This window comes from Oncorhynchus masou, chromosome 21, assembly GCF_036934945.1.
Source record: "Oncorhynchus masou masou isolate Uvic2021 chromosome 21, UVic_Omas_1.1, whole genome shotgun sequence".
In the NCBI taxonomy this organism is placed as follows: Eukaryota; Metazoa; Chordata; class Actinopteri; order Salmoniformes; family Salmonidae; genus Oncorhynchus; species Oncorhynchus masou.
Genome location: NC_088232.1, coordinates 56,034,422 through 56,056,651, shown reverse-complemented (window position 1 = coordinate 56,056,651; position 22,230 = coordinate 56,034,422). Strand labels below are relative to the sequence as shown.

The 22,230-nt window shown below is 44.9% G+C and overlaps 1 protein-coding gene across 1 annotated transcript; it reads left to right on the top strand.

Moving 5' to 3' along the window:
- Positions 1-1,860: 1,860 nt before the first annotated feature.
- Positions 1,861-6,625, top strand: cfd (complement factor D (adipsin)). The gene is made up of 5 exons (XM_064928823.1): positions 1,861-1,977; positions 2,301-2,457; positions 2,801-2,942; positions 3,228-3,488; positions 6,468-6,625. The coding sequence occupies exons 1-5, from the start codon at positions 1,920-1,922 to the stop codon at positions 6,615-6,617; spliced, it is 768 nt and encodes a 255-aa protein (XP_064784895.1). The 5' UTR covers positions 1,861-1,919; the 3' UTR covers positions 6,618-6,625.
- Positions 6,626-22,230: the final 15,605 nt, after the last annotated feature.

Sequence of the window (22,230 nt, the reverse complement as noted above, 5' to 3'; positions counted from 1 at the left end):
GCTATATACAGGGAGTACCAGTACTGTGTGGAGGTGCAGGGGTACCAGGTAATAACATGGTTATATACAGGGAGTACCAGGAAATAACATGGTTATATACAGGGAGTACCAGGTAATAACATGGTTATATACAGGGAGTACCAGTACTGTGTGGAGGTGCAGGGGTACCAGGTAATAACATGGTTATATACAGGGAGTACCAGGTAATAACATGGTTATATACAGGGAGTACCAGGTAATAACATGGTTAAATACAGGGAGTACCAGGTAATAACATGGTTAAATACAGGGAGTACCAGGTAATAACATGGTTATATACAGGGAGTACCAGTTAATGGCATGGTTATATACAGGGAGTACCAGGTAATGACATGGTTATATACAGGGAGTACCAGGTAATAACATGGTTATATACAGGGAGTACGAGTTAATAACATGGTTATATACAGGGAGTACCAGGTAATAACATGGTTATATACAGAGAGTACCAGGTAATAACATGGTTATATACAGGGAGTACCAGGTAATAACATGGTTATATACATGGAGTACCAGATAATAACATGGCTATATACAGGGAGTACCAGGTAATAACATGGCTATATACAGGGAGTACCAGGTAATAACATGGTTATATACTGGGAGTACCAGGTAATTACATGACTATATACAGGGAGTACGAGTTAATAACATGGTTATATACAGGGAGTACCAGGTAATAACATGGTTATATACAGAGAGTACCAGGTAATAACATGGTTATATACAGGGAGTACCAGGTAATAACATGGCTATATACAGGGATTACCAGGTAATAACATGGCTATATACAGGGATTACCAGGTAATAATAAGGTTATATACAGGGAGTACCAGGTAATAACATGGTTATATACAGCGAGTACCAGACAATAACATGGCTATATACAGGGAGTACCAGGTAATAACATGACTATATACAGGGAGTACCAGGTAATAACTTGGTTATATACAGGGAGTACCAGGTAATAACATGGCTATATACAGGGATTACCAGGTAATAATAAGGCTATATACAGGGAATACCAGGTAATAATAAGGCTATATACTGTGAGTACCAGATAATAACATGGCTATATACAGGGAGAACTAGTACTGAATGGAGGTGCAGGGGTTCCAGGTAATTGAGGTTTATATGTACATGTAAGTAGGGGTACAGTGAGTGCAAATAAGGGTCAATGTAGGTAGTCCAGGTAACCATTTGATGAGTTGTTTAGCAGTCTTAAGGCTTGGGAGTAGAAGATGTTCAGTCTTAAGGCCTGGGGTAGAAGATGTTCAGTCTTAAGGCCTGGGAGTAGAAGATATTCAGTCTTAAGGCCTGGGAGTAGAAGATGTTCAGTCTTAAGGCCTGGGAGTAGAAGATGTTCAGTCTTAAGGCCTGGGAGTAGAAGATGTTCAGTGTTAAGGCCTGGGAGTAGAAGATATTCAGTCTTAAGGCCTGGGAGTCGAAGATGTTCAGTCTTAAGGCCTGGGAGTTGAAGATGTTCAGTCTTAAGGCCTGGGAGTTGAAGATGTTCAGTCTTAAGGCCTGGGAGTAGAAGATATTCAGTCTTAAGGCTTGGGGTAGAAGATGTTCAGTCTTAAGGCCTGGGAGTCGAAGATGTTCAGTCTTAAGGTCTGTGCTCGGCCCTCTGTTTCCTGTTGTCCACGATCAGCTCCATTGTTTTGCTGACGATGAGGCAGAGGTTGTTTTCCTGGCACCACACTGACAATCTCCCTTCCTGTTTTTCCTGTTGGAGTTGTGGGAATGTTGGAGGCAGGTCCTCCCCTCGCCTCTCTGCGCCAACTTGGCTGATTTATATATTTCCTCCCTTTCTGCTTTCAGAATAATACTGTGTGTTCTCTGCTCTGAGAGACACTCTAACCAGACAGACTGACACAATGGGCTGTGAGAGACAGCTGTTCCTGACTGCTGCTCTGCTGGCTGTCTTTTTATGCAGTAAGTTCATTCTTCTACAATACTGGCTTTTCTCAATTAGAAATTATGACCTACACCGCTTGCTTTCAGGTGTTTATTGGCATGACATTTCCAAAGCCGAACAAACAAAATCTGTGTGCAAACTCTTTTAAATGTATTTGAATGAATTGGTTGCCTATGAATTACCATTATACTTTTTAGATGAACCCTTAGGCCCATTTCTGTTCTGATGTTCTATGGACAGAAAAGCCTGCTCCTAAAACGCTATCAGATCAAAGATATTATGCACCTATCGTCATGTTTAGATCCACATTTATGATTCTCTATCTGCGGCGTATGTTCAGGTGATGCTATCACCGGTGGACGAGAGGCGGAGGCCCACTCCCGTCCGTACATGGCCTCACTGCAGGTCGCCGACGGTGGCAGGATGAAACATGAGTGCGGAGGGTTTCTGGTGGCCGATCAGTGGGTGATGAGCGCCGCACACTGCTTTCTCTCTGGGTGAGTTCTCCTGTAGTGTAGGTTCTCATGTTTCTACCGTAGCGGTATTATAGGAACATTTTACAGTAGTACGAGTTCACTGTATATGCACAATTACAGTAAATAGACAATTGGAAAGTAAAATGATGCTCAGATTGTCCACTCAAACTGATGCATAAATTATATTAACTACATTTTGCAGCACATTATTAATTTGGCGACATATTTAACTTGTTTGTGAAGATGATGATGATGATGATGATGATGATGAAATGATTCACTGCTCAGAACAGCATGTGTTGTCGTCATCATCATTATGTTGTTGTAACTGGTCTTTGTTTGTGCTGTTTGTTTTGATTGACAGGTCAGAAGGGAGGAAGGTGGTCCTAGGAGCTCACTCTCTGAGCGAACCGGAGGATTCTAAACAAACTTTTGACATTGTTCAAGTGTTCAGTCACCCTGATTTCAGCGTCTCAAACTATGATAATGACATTGCTTTGGTCAAGGTAAGTCACACACCAGTCTTCTCTCTCTCTCTCCTCTGTGTCAGTCCCCTTTAACTGTCAGGTCAATTCAACCCAAGTTCAACAGTTTATGTATATGGTTTGAAGACACCCTTATGGTTTGCCTCCATTTTGGCATTCTATTACGGTCATTGTGCACTACCTTTGACCACTTTGACTCCTTTTTTGGTCAGAAGTAGTGCACTATGTAGGAAGTAGGGTGCCAGTTGGGACATACTCTACACATGGTCTTGCCTCTGAGCAAGAAATCTACTCTGTGATTGGCAGCTGGACCGGCCAATCATTGCCAGTGATGCAGTAAAGTCCCTGAAGTTCCAGAGTGACGATGGGGCTGACCCCACCACGGAACAGGAGGTCAACACGGCGGGGTGGGGGTCACTGAACAACCTGGGGTCACGTCCTGACAAGCTACAGGAACTGGTCATCGCTGTGATGAACCGTGTTCGATGCGGCCGCAGTGACTACTATGGCAGGAAGTTCACCAAAAACATGCTGTGTGCGGCCAGCAAACAGAGTGACACCTGTGATGTAAGTCTATCACAAAATGATCTGTAACATAATGTAGACTATAAAAAAATAAGTCCACCAGATCTTCAATATTGTCTACATCCTCCATTTAAATGAATATGTCTACATGTTCATTCACTTTTACATGTCTACATCTGCCATTTATATTCATATGTCAAATCAAATCAAATGTATTTATATAGCCCTTCTTACATTAGATGATATATCAAAGTGCTGTACAGAAACCCAGCCAAAAACCCCAAACAGCAAGCAATGCAGGTGTAGAAGCACGGTGGCTAGGAAAAACTCCCTAGAAAGGCCAAAACCTAGGAAGAAACCTAGAGAGGAACCAGGCTCTGAGGGGTGGCCAGTCCTCTTCTGGCTACGTGGGGTGGAGATTATAACAGAGCATGGCCAAAATGTTCAACTGTTCATAAATGACCAGCAGGGTCAAATAATAGTAATCACAGTGAATAGGTCAGGGTTCCATATGCGCATGCAGAACAGTTGAAACTGGAGCAGCAGCACGGCCAGGTGGACTGGGGACAACAAGGAGTCATCATGTCAGGTAGTCCTGAGGCATGGTCCTAGGGCTCAGGTCCTCCTCCGAGAGAGAGAGAAATAAATAAATTAATATGTCTACATCTTCTATTTATATTAATATGTCTACATCTATTTACATTAATATGTCTACATCTTCTATTTACATTAATATGTCTACACCTATTTACATTAATATGTCTACATCTTCTTCTGTGTGGCTCAGTCGGTAGAGCATGGCGCTTGCAACGCCAAGCGTCGTGGGTTCGATTCCCGCTGGGACCACCCATATGTAAAAGTAGTGGCCCCAGCCGACTTGTAAGTCGCTTTGGACAAAAGCGTCTGCTAAATGGGATAAATGGGATATATGAATATGTCTACATCTATTTACATTAATATGTCTACATCTTCTATTTACATGAATATGTCTACATCTATTTACATTAATATGTCTACATCTATTTACATTAATATGTCTACATCTTCTATTTACATTAATATGTCTACATCTATTTACATTAATATGTCTACATCTTCTATTTACATTAATATGTCTACATCTTCTATTTACATTAATATGTCTACATCTATTTACATTAATATGTCTACATCTTCTATTTACATTAATATGTCTACATCTATTTACATTAATATGTCTACATCTATTTACATTAATATGTCTACATCTATTTAAATTAATATGTCTACATCTATTTACATTAATATGTCCACATCTTCTATTTACATTAATATGTCTACACCTATTTACATTAATATGTCTACATCTTCTTCTGTGTGGCTCAGTCGGTAGAGCATGGCGCTTGCAACGCCAAGCGTCGTGGGTTCGATTCCCGCTGGGACCACCCATATGTAAAAGTAGTGGCCCCAGCCGACTTGTAAGTCGCTTTGGACAAAAGCGTCTGCTAAATGGGATAAATGGGATATATGAATATGTCTACATCTATTTACATTAATATGTCTACATCTTCTATTTACATGAATATGTCTACATCTATTTACATTAATATGTCTACATCTATTTACATTAATATGTCTACATCTTCTATTTACATTAATATGTCTACATCTATTTACATTAATATGTCTACATCTTCTATTTACATTAATATGTCTACATCTTCTATTTACATTAATATGTCTACATCTATTTACATTAATATGTCTACATCTTCTATTTACATTAATATGTCTACATCTATTTACATTAATATGTCTACATCTATTTACATTAATATGTCTACATCTATTTAAATTAATATGTCTACATCTATTTACATTAATATGTCCACATCTTCTATTTACATTAATATGTCTACACCTATTTACATTAATATGTCTACATTTCCATGAACATTTCTATATCTTCCATTTACAACAACATGTCTACATCCTCCATTGTAGACACACCTCCATAGTCTACATCCTCCATTGTAGACACACCTCCATAGTCTACATCCTCCATTGTAGACACACCTCCATAGTCTACATCCTCCATTGTAGACACACCTCCATAGTCTACATCCTCCATTGTAGACACACCTTCATAGTCTACATCCTCGATTGTAGACAAACCTTCATAGTCTACATCCTCCATTGTAGACAAACCTTCATAGTCTACATCCTCCATTGTAGACACACCTCCATAGTCTACATCCTCCATTGTAGACACACCTCCATAGTCTACATCCTCCATTGTTGTAGACATACCTCCATATTCTACATCCTCCATTGACATTAATATCTCTTCATCATCAAATGACAAAACATGTATGAATCTTCCATTACGTGAATATGTCTACATCTTCCATTTAAATTAATGTCTACATCTTCCTTTTTACATAAATATGTCCACATCTTCACGTTAAGTTAACATGTCAAAATCGACTATTTACATTAATATGTCTAAATCTACCATTTACATGAATAGGTCTATTTCGCTTTTTTTCAATAATTTGTGTGCATCTTCCATTTACATAAATATGTCAACAGCTTCAATTTATATTAATATGTCTACATTTTACATCAACATTAATATCTCTACATCTTCGCAATTACATTAATGAGTGTAAATCTTCTGTTTAAATTAATTTGAATAAATCCTCCATTGACATTAATATGTCTAGATCCTCCATTTAAATAAATATGTCTAAATCTTCCATTGATAAATTCCTGATGATGTATAGATAGACAGAAATAACCAATATCCCTCAACATTTTCTACTTTCATTTAGAATTGGCTCATTCATTCCCCCTCCTCTCCCCTGTAACTATTTATCAGGTCAATGCTGTAAATGAGAATGTGTTCTAAGTGGACGTAAATCGTAAAATAAGGGTTCAATTAAATATATGAGTAATGACAGAAATAACCTTCAGATGTCTGAGGAACCTACATATTAAATGTGTGTGTGTGTGTGTGTGTGTGTGTGTGTGATCCCGCAGGGTGATTCTGGAGGTCCTCTCCTGTATAATGGTGTAGCAGTTGGGATCACTTCAAATGGAGGGAAGAAGTGTGGATCCAGCAAGAAGCCTGGTTTATACACCACCATCTCCCACTACAGCCAGTGGATAGACAAGACCATGACTCAATAGAAGCCTGGTTTATACACCACCATCTCCCACTACAGCCAGTGGATAGACAATAGAAGCCTGGACCATCTCCCACTACAGCCAGACTCAATAGAAGCCTGGTTTATACACCACCATCTCCCACTACAGCCAGTGGATAGACAAGACCAATAGAAGCCTGGCTTATACACCCCCATCTCCCACTACAGCCAGTGGATAGACAAGACCAATAGAAGCCTGGTTTATACACCACCATCTCCCACTACAGCCAGTGGATAGACAGGACCATGACTCAATAGAAGCCTGGTTTATACACCACCATCTCCCACTACAGCCAGTGGATAGACAAGACCAATAGAAGCCTGGCTTATACACCCCCATCTCCCACTACAGCCAGTGGATAGACAAGACCATGACTCAATAGAAGCCTGGTTTATACACCACCATCTCCCACTACAGCCAGTGGATAGACAAGACCATGACTCAATAGAAGCCTGGTTTATACACCACCATCTCCCACTACAGCCAGTGGATAGACAAGACCAATAGAAGCCTGGCTTATACAACCCCATCTCCCACCACAGCCAGTGGATAGACAAGACCAATAGAAGCCTGGTTTATACACCACCATCTCCCACTACAGCCAATTGATAGACAAGACCAATAGAAGCCTGGCTTATACACCCCCATCTCCCACTACAGCCAGTGGATAGACAAGACCAATAGAAGCCTGGTTTATACACCACCATCTCCCACTACAGCCAATTGATAGACAAGACCAATAGAAGCCTGGCTTATACACCCCCATCTCCCACTACAGCCAGTGGATAGACAAGACCAATAGAAGCCTGGTTTATACACCACCATCTCCCACTACAGCCAATTGATAGACAAGACCAATAGAAGCCTGGTTTATACACCACCATCTCCCACTACAGCCAGTGGATAGACAGGACCATGACTCAATAGAAGCCTGGTTTATACACCACCATCTCCCACTACCGCCAGTGGATAGACAAGACCATGACTCAATAGAAGCCTGGTTTATACACCACCATCTCCCACTACAGCCAGTGGATAGACAAGACCAATAGAAGCCTGGTTTATACACCACCATCTCCCACTACAGCCAGTGGATAGACGGGACCAATAGAAGCCTGGTTTATACACCACCATCTCCCACTACAGCCAGTGGATAGACGGGACCAATAGAAGCCTGGCTTATACACCCCCATCTCCCACTACAGCCAGTGGATAGACGGGACCAATAGAAGCCTGGCTTATACACCACCATCTCCCACTACAGCCAGTGGATAGACGGGACCAATAGAAGCCTGGCTTATACACCCCCATCTCCCACTACAGCCAGTGGATAGACAAGACCAATAGAAGCCTGGTTTATACACCCCCATCTCCCACTACAGCCAGTGGATAGATGGGACCAATAGAAGAATGTTGTGTCCCAAATATATTCCATATGTGGTGCACTAATTTTGACAAGGCCTCATAGGACCATGGCTTAGTAACATAGTAAAACAATATTAATTATTTTATACAACTTTATGAAACATATAATCATTCCTTATGTAAAAATCACCCCAATAAACCATACACATGAATCAATGAAGTCATTGTAGTTTTGGGTAAATGTTTCAATCTTACATGTTTTGGGCAAATATACTGTGAAAAGTTCAAATATTTTGTGACATGTGCAAGCAGAATTAAAACCATGCATACATTATGTTTTTGTTTTGTTTTTTATTTCACCTTTATTTAACCAGGTAGGCTACAAGTTTGCATTTGCAACTGCGACCTGGCCAAGATAAAGCATAGCAATTCGACACATACAACAACACAGAGTTACACATGGAATAAACAGAACATAGTCAATAATACAGTAGAACAAAAGAAAACAAAAAGTCTATATACAGTGAGTGCAAATGAGGTAAGTTAAGGAAATAAATAGGCCATGGTGGCGAAGTAATTACAATATAGCAATTAAACACTGGAATGGTGGATGTGCAGAGGATGAATGTGCAAGTAGAGATACTGGGGTGCAAAGGAGCAAGATAAATAAATACAGTATGGGGATGAGGTAGTTAGATAGATGGGCAGTTTACAGATGGGCTATGTACAGATGCAGTGATCTGTGAGCTGCTCTGACAACTGGTGCTTAAAGCTAGTGAGGGAGATATGAGTCTCCAGCTTCAGAGAGTTTTGCAGTTTGTTCCAGTCATTGGCAGCAGAGAACTGGAAGGAAAGACAACCAAAAGAGGAATTGGCTTTGAAGGAGACCAGTGAGATATACCTGCAGAGCGTGTGCTACGAGTGGGTACTGTTATGGTGACCAGTGAGCTGAGATAAGGCGGGGCTTTACCTAGCAGAGACTTGTAGATAACCTGTAGCCAGTGGGTTTGGCGACGAGTATGAAGCGAGGGCCAACCAACGAGAGCGTACAGGTTGCAATGGTGGGTAGTGTATGGGGCTTTGCTGACAAAATGGATGGCACTGTGATAGACTGCATCCAGTTTGTTGAGTAGAGTGTTGGAGGCTATTTTATAGATGACATCACCGAAGTCGAGGATCGGTAGGATGGTCAGTTTCACGAGGGTATGTTTGTCAGCATGAGTGAAGGATGCTTTGATGCGATATAGGAAGCCAATTCTAGATTTAATTTTGGATTGGAGATGCGTAATGTGAGTCTGGAAGGACAGTTTACAGTCTAACCAGACACCTAGGTATTTGTAGTTGTCCACGTATTTTAAGTCAGAGCCGTCCAGAGTAGTGATGCTGGACGGGCGAGCAGGTGCGGGCAGTGGTCGGTTGAATAGCATGCATTTAGTTTTACTTGCGTTTAAGAGCAGTTGGAGGCCACGGAGGGAGAGATGTATGGCATTGAAGCTCGTCTGGAGGTTAGTTAACACAGTGTTCAAAGAGGGGCCAGAAGTATACAGAATGGTGTCGTCAGCGTAGAGGTGGATAATAGAATCACCAGCAGCAAGAGCAACATCATTGATGAATACAGAGAAGAGAGTCGTCCCGAAGATTGAACCCTGTGGCACCCCCATAGAGACTGCAAGAGGTCTGGACAACATGCCCTCCGATTTGACACACTGAACTCTATCAGAGAAGTAGTTGGTAAACCAGGCGAGACAGTCATTTGAGAAACCAAGGCTGTCGAGTTTGCCAATAAGAATGTGGTGATTGACTGAGTCGAAAGCCTTGGCCAGGTCGATGAATACGGCTGCATAGTAATGTCTCTTATTGATGGCGGTTATGATGTCCTTTAGGAACTTGAGGTTGGCTGAGGTGCACCCATGACCAGCTCTGAAACCAGATTGTATAGCGGAGAAGGTACGGTGGGATTCGAAATGGTCGATAATCTGTTTGTTAACTTGGCTTTCGAAGACCTTAGAAAGACAGGGTAGGATATATATAGGTCTGTAGCAGTTTGGGGCTAGAGTGTCACCCCCTTTGAAGAGGGGGATGACCGGGGCAGCTTTGCAATCTTTGGGAATCTCAGACAATACGAAAGAACGGTTAAACAGGCTAGAAATAGGGGTTGCAACAATTTTGGCAGATCATTTTAGAAAGAGAAGGTCCAGATTGTTTAGCCCGGCTGATTTGTAGGGGTCCAGATTTTGCAGCTCGTTCAGAACATCAGCTATCTGGATTTGGTTAAGGGAGAAACGGTGGGGTTTTCGCAGGTTGCTGTGGAGGGTGCCGGGCAGTTGACCGGTGTAGGGGTAGCCAGGTGGAAAGCATTGGCCAGCCGTAGAGAATTGCTTGTTGAAATTCTCAATTATAGTGGATTTATCGGTGGTGACAGTGTTTCCTAGCATCAGAGCAGTGGGCAGCTTGGAGGAGGCGCTCTTATTCTCCATGGACTTTACAGTGTCCCATAACGTTTTGAGTTAGTATTACAGGATGCAAATTTCTCTTTGAAAAAGCTAGCCTTAGCTTTCCTAACTGCCTGTGTATATTGGTTCCTAACTTCCCTGAAAGGTTGCATATCACGGGGGCTATTCGATGCTAATGCAGAACCCTAATGCAGATGTTTTTGTGCTGGTCAAGGGCAGACAGGTCTGGCGTGAACCAAGGACTGTATCTATTCCTAGGTTTTTTTTTTTAATGAATGGGGCATGCTTATTTGAGATGGTGAGGAAGGCACTTTTAAAGAATAGCCAGGCATCATCTACTTACGGCATGAGGTCAATGTCATTCCGGGATACCCTGGCCAGGTCCGTTAGAAAGGCCTGCTCGCAGAAGTGTTTTAGGGAGCGTTTGACGGTGATCTGGGGTAGTTATTTGACAGCAGACCCATTACGGATGCAGGCAATGAAGCAGTGATCGCTGAGATCTTGATTGAAAACAGCAGAGGCGTATTTGGAGGGCGAGTTAGTTAGGATGACATCTATGACGGTGACCATGTTTACAGATTGGGAGTTGTACCTGGTAGGTTCATTGATAATTTGTGTGAGATTGAGGGCATCAAGCTTGGATTGTAGGATGGCCGTGGTGTTAACTAAGCATGTCCCAGTTTAGGTCACCTAGTAGCACGAGCTCAGAAGATAGGTGGGGGGCAATGAATTCACATATGGTATCGAGTGCACAGCTGGGGACAGAGGGAGGTCTATAGCAAGCGGCAACAGTGAGAGACTTGTTTCTGGAAAGGTGCATTTTTAGAAGTAGAAGCTCGAATTGTTTAGCAACAGACTTGGATAATAATACAGAACTCTGCAGGCTATTTTTGCAGTAGATTGCAACACCGCCCCCTTTGGCCGTTCCATCTTGGCGGACAATGTTATAGATAGCGATGGAGATTTGGGGGTTTTTGGTGGTTTTCCTTAGCCAGGATTCAGACACGGCTAAGACATCCGGGTTGGCTAAAGCAGTGAGTAAAACAAACTTAAGGAGTAGGCTTCTAATGTTAACATGCAACGAAGCAAGGTTTTTACGGTTAAAGAAGTCAACAAATGTGAGCACCTGGGGAGTAGGAGTGGAGCTAGGCACTGCAGGACCTGGATTAACCTCTACATCACCAGAGGAACAGAGGAGAAGTAGGATAAGTGTACGGCTAACTGCTATATGAACTGGCCGCCTAGCATGTTCGGAACAGAGAGTAAAAGGAGCAGATTTCTGGGCACGATGGCATAGATTCAAGGCATAGTGTACAGACAAAGTTAAGGTAGGATGTGAGTACATTGGAGGTAAACCTAGGCATTGAGTAATGATGAGAGAGATATAGTCTCTAGAGACGTTTAAACCGGGTGATGTCATCGCATTAGTAGGAGGTGGGACAACATGGTTGGTTAATATTGAGCAGGGCTAGAGGCTCTACAGTGAAATAAGACAGTAATCACTAACCAGGACAGTAATGGATGAGGCATATTGATATTAGAGAGAGTCATGCATAGCCAAGTGAACATATGGGTCCAGTGAGTGGTTGGACTGACTGGGGACACGGCGATCCAGACAGTTAGCAGGCCGATGCTAACACGCTAACAGTTAGTAGGCCGGGGCAAAACAAGCTAGCAGTTAGCAGACCGGGGCTGGCAAGCAAGTAGTTAACAGACCGGGTTAGCAAGCAAGCAGTTAGCAGGGGCTAGCGGGTAGCAGACTTGGGGCATGCAAGCTAGCAGATAGCAGACCGGGGCAGGCAAGTTAGCCTTCGGGGGACGTCACGATGGGGGTAAGTCTGTTTTTTGCCTCTTTGTGTGGTGACGTCGATTGACCAGTGTTGGATTAGTAGGGTTCCAAGTAGCTTAAGGTAGCTAGCAGGCCGCAGTCAACAGAATAGGCGCCTGAGGGGCCTGTTGGATTCCTTGGGCAGATTATGTTGGTATTCCAGTCATTGAGGATTGGCGGGGTTCTGTGCCCCGTACCGGCAGTAGAAGGATGTCCGGATATTGTAGCCCAGGAGTGGGCTTCAGTGGTAGCCCAGGAGCCCTAGCCAGGCTAGGTTCAGGCTAAATCAAATCAAATCAAATTTTATTTGTCACATACACATGGTTAGCAGATGTTAATGCGAGTGTAGCGAAATGCTTGTGCTTCTAGTTCCGACAATGCAGTAATAACCAACAAGTAATCTAACTAACAATTCCTAAACTACTGTCTTATACACAGTGTAAGGGGATAAAGAATATGTACATAAGGATATATGAATGAGTGATGGTACAGAGCAGGCTAATTGGTGCTTGCTCCGAGATGGAAACGCTAGCCAGGAGTGGTCACCTGGGATTGCGGTTAGCTAGTTGCGAAGATCCAGATGAAAATGTTCTGAGTTTGCGGTAGGAATCCGGGGATATGGAGAGAAATAGGTATCTTATGCTCTGATTTGAGTCACGTTGTTCGAACTGGCAAGAGCTTTCTGGGCGAAAGGTTAGCTGATAACCGTTAGCAATGGTTTGCTAACTGATAGCTGGTAGGTAGTTAGCTAGTTAGCTGGCTAGCTTCAGTTGAGGGATTCCAGATCCAAAGTAAATAGAAATACTTTTACAAAAGCAGATCCACGCTACATTGGATGAGGCGGGTGGTAGGAGAGTATTTAGAAGTTGAGGTTTAGGAAAATATTTAAAAAAGATTTGCGAAGAAAAAGATGTCAAAAGATATATACAAGGAACACGACAGGACAAAGACGTCTGACTGCTAAGCCATCATGGAAAAATGGTTGTACCTATAATAATGGCGCCGGAAGGGATGGCTTTTGTTTTACTGGCCCCTCACCAACACCGCTATTTGGTTTGTTTTTTTGCTTTGTTTGTAACTTATTTTGTACATAATATCGCAGCTACAGTCTCTTATGACCGAAAAGAGCTTCTGGCCATCAGAACAGCGATTAGTCACATCAAACTAGATGAAGATGCTTTCTTTACTGAGTCTGACGCAAAGAATATACTGCTTTGTCAAGACAAGGCCCAAATCCCCGTCATCTGCGTGAAGAAAAGATGGAAAATAGTGGGTGGAGGACGGGGTGACTTGTAAGAACTCTCATACGAGTGGGTAAACCACCACTATCCTCCATAACATTGGCCAACGTGCAATCATTGGAAAACAAAATGGACGATCTACGATTAAGACACATAGAAAGCTCTCTCTCGCCCTCCATTTGGCAAATCTGACCATAATTCTATCCTCCTGATTCCTGCTTAAAATCAAAAACTAAAGCAGGAAGTAACAGTGACTCTGTCAATAAAAAAAGTGGTCAGATGATGCAGATGCTAAGCTACAGGACTGTTATGCTAGCACAAACTGGAATATGTTTGGGGAGTCTTGCGATGGCATTGAGGAGTCCACCACATCAGTCACTGGCTTCATCAGTAAGTGCATCAATGATGTTGTACATGTGAACTTTCATGTGCCTTAATATCAAACTTGTATACCATTTGTTAATATTTATAAAATGGTTAAATTACGAACCTAGTTGGTTTACGAAACTAGGCACAGGAAATGGGGGCTAGCTTCCCGCTAGCCTTGGCTGAAATAATGTGTTTGGATTCTTCTGCCACTTATCGCTTTACCACTTTTCTTTTTTTAAACAATGTAATTCATCTTGTAAATACAGCTGATGTGCAACTCGTCTCCTCCATCAGTCTCCTCCACTCTTCTAGTCTCCTTCATCAGTCTCCTCCTCTATTCTAGTCTCCTCCATCAGTCTCCTCCTCCTCTCTTCTAGTCTCCTTCATCAGTCTCCTCCTCTCTTCTAGTCTCCTCCATCAGTCTCCTCCTCTCTTCTAATCTCCTCCATCAGTCTTGTCCTCTTTTCTAGTCTCCTCCATCAGTCTCCTCCTCTCCTTTATTCTAGACTCCTTTATCAGTTTTCCTCCACTCTTCTAGTCTCCTTCATCAGTCTTCGCGTCTCTTCTAGTCTCCTCCATCAGTCTCCTCCTCTCTTCCAGTCTCCTCCATCAGACTACTCCTCTCCTCTCTTCTAGTCTCCTCCATCAGCCTCCTTCTCTCTTCTAGTATCCTCAACCAGTCTCATCCTCTCCTTTATTCTAGTCTCCTCCATCAGTCTCCTCCTTCACTCTTCTAGGCTCCTTCATCAGTCTCCTCCTCTCTTCTAGAGTCCTCCATCAGTCTCCTCCTCTCCTGTCTTCTAGTCTCCTCCATCAGCCTCCTTCTCTCTTCTAGTATCCTCAACCAGTCTCATCCTCTCCTTTATTCTAGTCTCCTCCATCAGTCTTCTTCACTCTTCTAGGCTCCTTCATCAGTCTCCTCCTCTCTTCTAGAGTCCTCCATCAGTCTCCTCCTCTCCTGTCTTCTATTCTCCTCCAGCAGGCTCCTCCTCTCTTCTAGTCTCCTCCATCTGTCTCGTCCTCTCTTCTAGTCTCCTCCATCAGTCTCTTCCTCTCCTTTCATCTAGTCTCCTCCATCAGTCTCCTCCACTCTTCTAGTCTCCTTCATTAGTCTCCTCCTCTCTTCTAGTATCCTCCATCAGTCTCCTCCTCTCTTCTAGTCACCTCAATCAGTCTCCTCCACTCTTCTAGTCTCCTCCATCAGTCTCGTCCTCTCTTCTAGTCTCCTCCATCAGTCTCCTCCTCTCCTTTATTCTAGTCTCCTCCATCAAGCTCCTCCTCTCCTTTATTCTAGTCTCCTCCATCAGTCTCCTCCTCTCTTCTAGTCTCCTCCATCAGTCTCCTCCACTTTTCTAGTCTCCTCCATCAGTCTCCTCCAGTCTTCTAGTCTCCTCCATCAGTCTTCTCCTCTCTTAAAGTCTCCTCCATCAGGCTCATCCTCTCTTCTCGCCTCCTTCGACAGTCTCCTCCTCTCTTCTAGGCTCCTCCATCAGTCTCCTCCTCTCTTCTAGTCTCCTCCATCAGCCTCCTCCTCCTTTTTATTCTAGTCTCCTCCATCAGACTCCTCCTCTCTTCTAGTCTCCTCCATGATGCTCCTCCTCTCTTCTAGTCTCCTTCATCAGTTTCCTCCTCTCTTCTAGTCTCCTCCATCAGTCTCCTCCTCTCTTCTAGTCTCCCCCATCAGTCTCCTCCACTCTTCTAGTCTCCTCCATCAGTCTCCTCCTCTCTTCTCGTCTCCTCCTTCAGGTCCTCCTCTCTTCCAGTCTCCTCCATCAGCCTCCTCCTCTCTTCTAGTCTCCTCCATCAGCCTCCTCCACTCCTTTAATCTAGTCTCCTCCGTCAGGCTCCTCCTCTCTTCTAGGCTCCTCCATCATACTCCCACTCTCCTTTATTCTAGTCTCGTCCATCGGTCTCCTCTCTTGTAGTCTCCTCCATCAGACTCCTCCTCTCTTCTAGTCTCCTCCATCAGTCTCCTCCACTCTTCTAGTCTCCTCCATCAGTCTCCTCCTCTCTTCTAGACTCCTCCATCAGTCTCCTCCACTCTTCTAGCCTCCTCCATCATTCTCCTCCACTCTTCTCGTCTCCTTCATAAGTCTCCTCCTCTCTTCTAGTTTCCTCCATCAGTCTCCTCCTCTCTTCTTGTGTCCATCAGTCTCATCCTCTCCTTTATTCTAGTCTCCTCCATCAGTCTCCTCCACTCTTCTAGTCTCCTCCTGTCTTCTATTCTCTTCCATCAGTCTCCTCCTCTCTTCTAGTGTCCATCAGTCTCCTCCTCTCCTTTATTCTAGTCTCCTCCATCAGTCTCCTCCACTCTTCTAGTGTCCTCCATCACTCCTCTCTTCTAGGCTCCTTCATCAGTCTCCTCCTTTCCTTTATTCTCGTCTCCTCCATCAGTCTCGTCCTCTCTTCTAGTCTCCTCCATCGGTCTTCTCCTCTCTTTTAGTCTCCTTCACCAGTCTCCTTCGCTTCTTTATTCTAGTCTCCTCCATCAGTCTCCTCTCCTGTCTTCTAGTCTCCTTCACCAGTCTCCTTCGCTCCTTTATTCTAGTCTCCTCCATCAGTCTCCTCTCCTGTCTTCTAGTCTCCTTCATCAGTCTCCTCTCCTTTATTCTAGACTCCTCCACCAGGCTCCTCCTCACCTGTCTTCTAGTCACCTTCATGCTGCTCCTCTCCTGTCTTCGAGTCTCCTATATCTGTCTCCTCCTCTCCTTTATTCTAGTCTCCTCCACCAGGCTCCTCCTCTCGTATCTTCTAGTCTCCTCCACCAGGCTCCTCCTCACCTGTCTTCTCGTCACCTTCATCCGTCTCCTCCTCTCCTCTCTTCTAGTCTCCTACATCAGGCTCCTACTCTCCTGTCTTCTAGCCTCCGTCATCAGTCTCCTCCTCTCCTTTATTCTATTCTCCTCCATCAAGCTCCTCCTCTCCTTTATTCTAGTCTCCTCCATCAGTCTCCTCCTCTCCTTTATTCTAGTCTCCTAAATCAGACTCCTCTCTGCTTTATTCTAGACTCCTCCACCAGGCTCCTCCTCACCTGTCTTCTAGTCACCTTCATGCTGCTCCTCTCCTGTCTTCGAGTCTCCTACATCAGTCTCCTCCTCTCCTTTATTCTAGTCTCCTCCATCAGGCTCCTCCTCTCCTCTCTTCGAGTCTCCTCCATCAGGCTCCTCCTCTCCTCTCTTCGAGTCTCCTCCATCAGTCTCCTCCTCTCCTTAATTCCAGTCTCCTTCATCAGTTTCCTCCTCTCCTTTATTCTAGTCTCCTCCATAAGCCACCCCTCCTTTCTTCTAGTCTCCTTCATCAGACTCCTCCTCTCCTTTATTCTAGTCTCCTACATCAGGCTCCTCCTCTCCTCTCTTCTAGTCTACTCCATCAGGCTCCTCCTCAGCTGTCTTCTAGTTACCTCCATCAGTCTCCTCCTCTCCTCTCTTCTAGTCTCCTCCATCAGTCTCCTTCTCTCCTCTCTTCTTGTCTCCTCCATCAGTCTCCTCCTGTCCTCTCTTCTAGGCTCCTCCATCAGTCTCCTCTCTTCTCCTCTCTTCTAGACTCCTCCATCTTCATCCTTCGGCGATGTCATCTACAAAATTGCTTCCAACACTCTACTCAGCAAACTGGATGCAGTTTACCACAGTGCCATCCGTTTTGTCACTAAAGCACCTTATACCACCCACCACTGCGACTTTTATGCTATAGTAGGCTGGCCCTCGCTACATATTCGTCGCCAGACCCACTGGCTCCAGGTCATCTACAAGTCCATGCTAGGTAAAGCTCCGCCTTATCTCAGTTCACTGGTCACGATGGCAACACCCATCCGTAGCACGCGCTCCAGCAGGTGTATCTCACTGATCATCCCTAAAGCCAACACCTCATTTGGCCGCCTTTCGTTCCAGTACTCTGCTGCCTGTGACTGGAACGAATTGCAAAAATCGCTGAAGTTGGAGACTTTTATCTCCCTCACCAACTTCAAACATCTGCTATCTGAGCAGCTAACCAATCGCTGCAGCTGTACATAGTCTATTGGTAAATAGCCCACCCATTTTCACCTAACTCATCCCCATATACTGTTTTTATTTATTTATTTTTCTGCTCTTTTGCACACCAATATCTCTACCTGTACATGACCATCTGATCATTTATCACTCCAGTGTTAATCTGCAAAATTGTAATTATTCGCCTACCTCCTCATGCCTTTTGCACACAATGTATATAGACTCCACTTTTTTTCTACTGTGTTATTGACTTGTTAATTGTTTACTCCATGTGTAACTCTGTGTTGTCTGTTCACACTGCTATGCTTTATCTTAGTCTCCTCCACACAGGAAGCGGCGCAGGTCCTAATCCAGGCACTTGTCATCTCCCGTCTGGATTACTGCAACTCGCTGTTGGCTGGGCTCCCTGCCTGTGCCATTAAACCCCTACAACTCATCCAGAACGCCGCAGCCCGTCTGGTGTTCAACCTTCCCAAGTTCTCGCACGTCACCCCGCTCCTCCGCTCTCTCCACTGGCTTCCAGTTGAAGCTCGCATCCGCTACAAGACCATGGTGCTTGCCTACGGAGCTGTGAGGGGAACGGCACCGCAGTACCTCCAGGCTCTGATCAGGCCCTACACCCAAAAAAGGGCACTGCGTTCATCCACCTCTGGCCTGCTCGCCTCCCTACCACTGAGGAAGTACAGTTCCCGCTCAGCCCAGTCAAAACTGTTCGCTGCTCTGGCCCCCCAATGGTGGAACAAACTCCCTCACGACGCCAGGACAGCGGAGTCAATCACCACCTTCCGGAGACACCTGAAACCCCACCTCTTCAAGGAATACCTAGGATAGGATAAGTAATCCTTCTCACCCCCCCCTTAAATGATTTAGATGCACTATTGTAAAGTGGCTGTTCCACTGGATGTCATAAGGTGAATTCACCAATTTGTAAGTCGCTCTGGATAAGAGCGTCTGCCAAATGACTTAAATGTAAATGTAATCTTGGCCAGGTCGCAGTTGCAAATGAGAACTTGTTCTCAACTAGCCTACCTGGCTAAATAAAGGTGAAAGAAAAATAAATAAAATAAAATAAAAATCAGGCTCCTCCTCTCCTGTCTTCTAGTCACCTTCATCAGTCTCCTCCTCTCCTCTCTTTGAGTCTCCTTCATCAGTCTCCCCCTCTCCTTTATTCTCCTCCATAAGCCTCCTCTCCTGTCTTCTAGTCTCCTTTATCAGTCTCCTCTTCTATATTCTAGTCTCCTACATCAGGCTCCTCCTCTCCTTTATTTTAGTCTCCTCCATCAGTCTCCTCCTCTCCTTTATTCCAGTCTCCTAAATCAGTCTACTCTTCTCCTTTATTCTAGTCTACTCCATCAGGCTCCCCCTCTCCTTTATTCAAGTCTCCTCCATCACTCTCCTCCTCTCCTCTCTTCTAGTCTGCTCCATCAGTCTCCTCCTATCCTCTCTTCTAGTCTCCTCTATCAGGCTCCTCCTCAGCTGTCTTCTAGTTACCTCCATCAGTCTCCTCCTCTCCTCTCTTCTAGTCTCCTCCATCAGACTCCTCCTCTCCTTTATTCTAGTCTCCTCCATCAGTCTCCTCTCCTTTATTCTAGTCTCCTTCATCAGCCTCCTCTCCTTTATTCTAGTATCCTACATCAGTCTCCTCCTCTCCTTTATTCTAGTCTCCTCCATCAGACTCCTCCTCTCCTCTCTTCTAGTCTCCTCCATCAGTCTCCTCCTCTCCTCTCTTCTAGTCTCCTCCATCAGTCTCCTGCTCTCCTCTCTTCTAGTCTCCTCCACCAGTCTCCTCCTCTCCTCTCTTCTAGTCATCTTCATCAGGCTCCTCCTCAGCTGTCTTCTAGTCTCCTCCAACAGTCTCCTCCTCTCCTCTCTTCTAGTCTCCTCCATCAGGCTCCTCCTCTCCTGACTTCTAGTCACCTTCGTCAGGCTCCTCCTCTTCTCTCTTCTAGTCTATCTGGTGCAATGACACAAAGACAGAAGTCAACCAACAACCAACAAGCTCTGGCAGATCCTGGCTGAATGGCGGCTCTGGCAGATCCTGGCTGACTGGCGGCTCTGGCGGCTCCTGGCAGACTGGCGGCTCTGGCTGCTCCTGGCAGACTGGCGGCTCTGGCTGCTCCTGGCAGACTGGCGGCTCTGGCTGCTCCTGGCAGACTGGCGGCTCTGGCTGCTCCTGGCAGACTGGCGGCTCTGGCTGCTTCTGGCAGACTGGCGGCTCTGGCGGCTCAGGACAGGCGTGAGACTCTAGCAGCTCTCGACAGGCGAGAGACTCTAGCAGCTCTGGACAGGCGGGAGACTATGGCAGCTCTGGACAGATGGGAGACTCTGGCAGCTCTCGACAGGCGAGAGACTCTAGCAGCTCTGGACAGGTGGGAGACTCTAGCAGCTCTGGACAGGTGGGAGACTCTGGCAGCTCTCGACAGGCGAGAGACTCTAGCAGCTCTGGACAGGCGGGAGACTCTGGCAGCTCTGGACAGGTGGGAGACTCTAGCAGCTCTGGACAGGCGGGAGACTCTAGCAGCTCTGGACAGATGAGGCACACTGTAGGCCTGGTGCGTGGTGCCGGCGCTGATGGTACTGGGCCGAGGACACGCACCTCAGGGTGAGTGCGGGGAGGAGGAACAGGGAATACTGGGCTCTGGGCACGCACAGGAAGCCTGGTGCGGGGGGCTGCCACCCGATGGCTGGTGCGTGTAGGTGGCACTGGATAGACCGAACGTGCAGGTGCACTGGTGCTCTTGAGCACCGAGCCTGCCCAACCTTACCTGGCTCGATGCCCACTCTAGCCCGGCCGATACGAGGAGCTGGAATGTACCGCACCGGGCTATGCACCCGCACTGTGCGCTCCACAGCATAACACGGTGCCTGCCCAGTCCGTCTCGCTCTCCGCTAAGCACAGGAAGTTGGCGCAGGTCTTCTACCTGGTTTCGCCATACTCCCTGTGTGCCTTCCCCCAAGACATTTTTGGGGCTGACTCCTCTCGGGCTTCCTACCGCGCCGCCGTGCTCGTTTCTCCAACCCTCCTCGCACTGCTCCAGCGAATCCCAGGCGGGCTCTGGCACTCTCCCTGGGTCGACCGCCCACCTGTCTATCTCTTCCCAAGTTGTATAGTCCAGATTCTGCTCCCATGTCCAGAAATCCTGACATCGCTGCCTCTCCTGCTCCTGCCCGTTACCACGCTGCTTGGTCCTGTTGTGGTGGGTGATTCTGTAACGGTTTTCTTCCGCTAAAGGAGAGGAGGATCAAAATGCAGCATTCTTAGAGTTCAACATGTTTAATAAAGACCATACATGAGAACACTACAAAATACAAAAGAACAAATGTGAAAACTGAAACAGTCCTATCTGGTGCAATGACACAAAGACAGAAAATAACCACCCACAAAGTACCCACATAATATGGCTGCCTAAATATGGTTCCCAATCAGAGACAACGATAGACAGCTGCCTCTAATTGAGAACCAATCTCAGCAACCATAGACCTACAAACTACCTAGAAAGGAAACAGCCCCATAAACATACAAAAAACCCTAGACCAGACAAAACACATAAATCCCCCATGTCACACCCTGACCTAACCAAAATAATAAAGAAAACAAAGATAACTAAGGCCAGGGCGTGACATAAGGAAAAATTTATCAGGTATTTTTTGGTTTCTGTTGACTAATACATGGCGGCTAATTTGGCTACTGTTCTGAGCTACGTCTCAGATTATTGCATGTGTTGCTTTTTCCGTACATTTAAAAAAAATCTGACACAGCGGTTGCATTAAGGAGAGGTATATCTATAATTCCATGTGTATAACTTGTATTATCATCAACATTTTTGATGAGTATTTCTGTTGAAACAATGTGGCTATGCAAAATCACTTGATGTTTTTGGAACTAGTGAATCTAATATGCCAATGTAAACTCAGATTTTTTAATATAAAAATGAACTTTATCAAACAAAACATGCTTGTATTGTGTAACATGAAGTCCTATGAGTGTCTTCTGATGAAGATAATTCAAGGTTAGTGATTAATTTTATCTTTATTTCTGCTTTTGTGAATGCTATATTTAGCTGGAAAATGACTGTGCTTATTGTGGTTTGGTGGAGACCTAACATAATCGTTTGTCGTGCTTTTGCTGAGAAGCATATTTGAAATCGGACACAATGGTGGGATTAACAACGAGAATAGCTTTAAAATGGAATGAGACACATGTATGTTTTAGGTATTGTAATTATGAGATTTCTGTGGTTTGAATTTGGCGACCTCTATTTTCACTGGTTGTTGTCATATCGATCCCGTTAGCGGGCTTGCAGCCATAACAAGTTTTAACATTCACAAGGACACAGGTCCAGCAGGACTAGC

Excerpts from the sequence above, each read along its gene's own strand:
- cfd (XM_064928823.1), top strand. The coding sequence starts at position 1,920 with ATGGGCTGTGAGAGACAGCTGTTCCTGACTGCTGCTCTGCTGGCTGTC. Across the intron at positions 1,978-2,300 it reads GCTGGCTGTCTTTTTATGCA|GTGATGCTATCACCGGTGGA; the intron begins GTAAGTTCATTC and ends GCGTATGTTCAG. Across the intron at positions 3,489-6,467 it reads AACAGAGTGACACCTGTGAT|GGTGATTCTGGAGGTCCTCT; the intron begins GTAAGTCTATCA and ends GTGATCCCGCAG.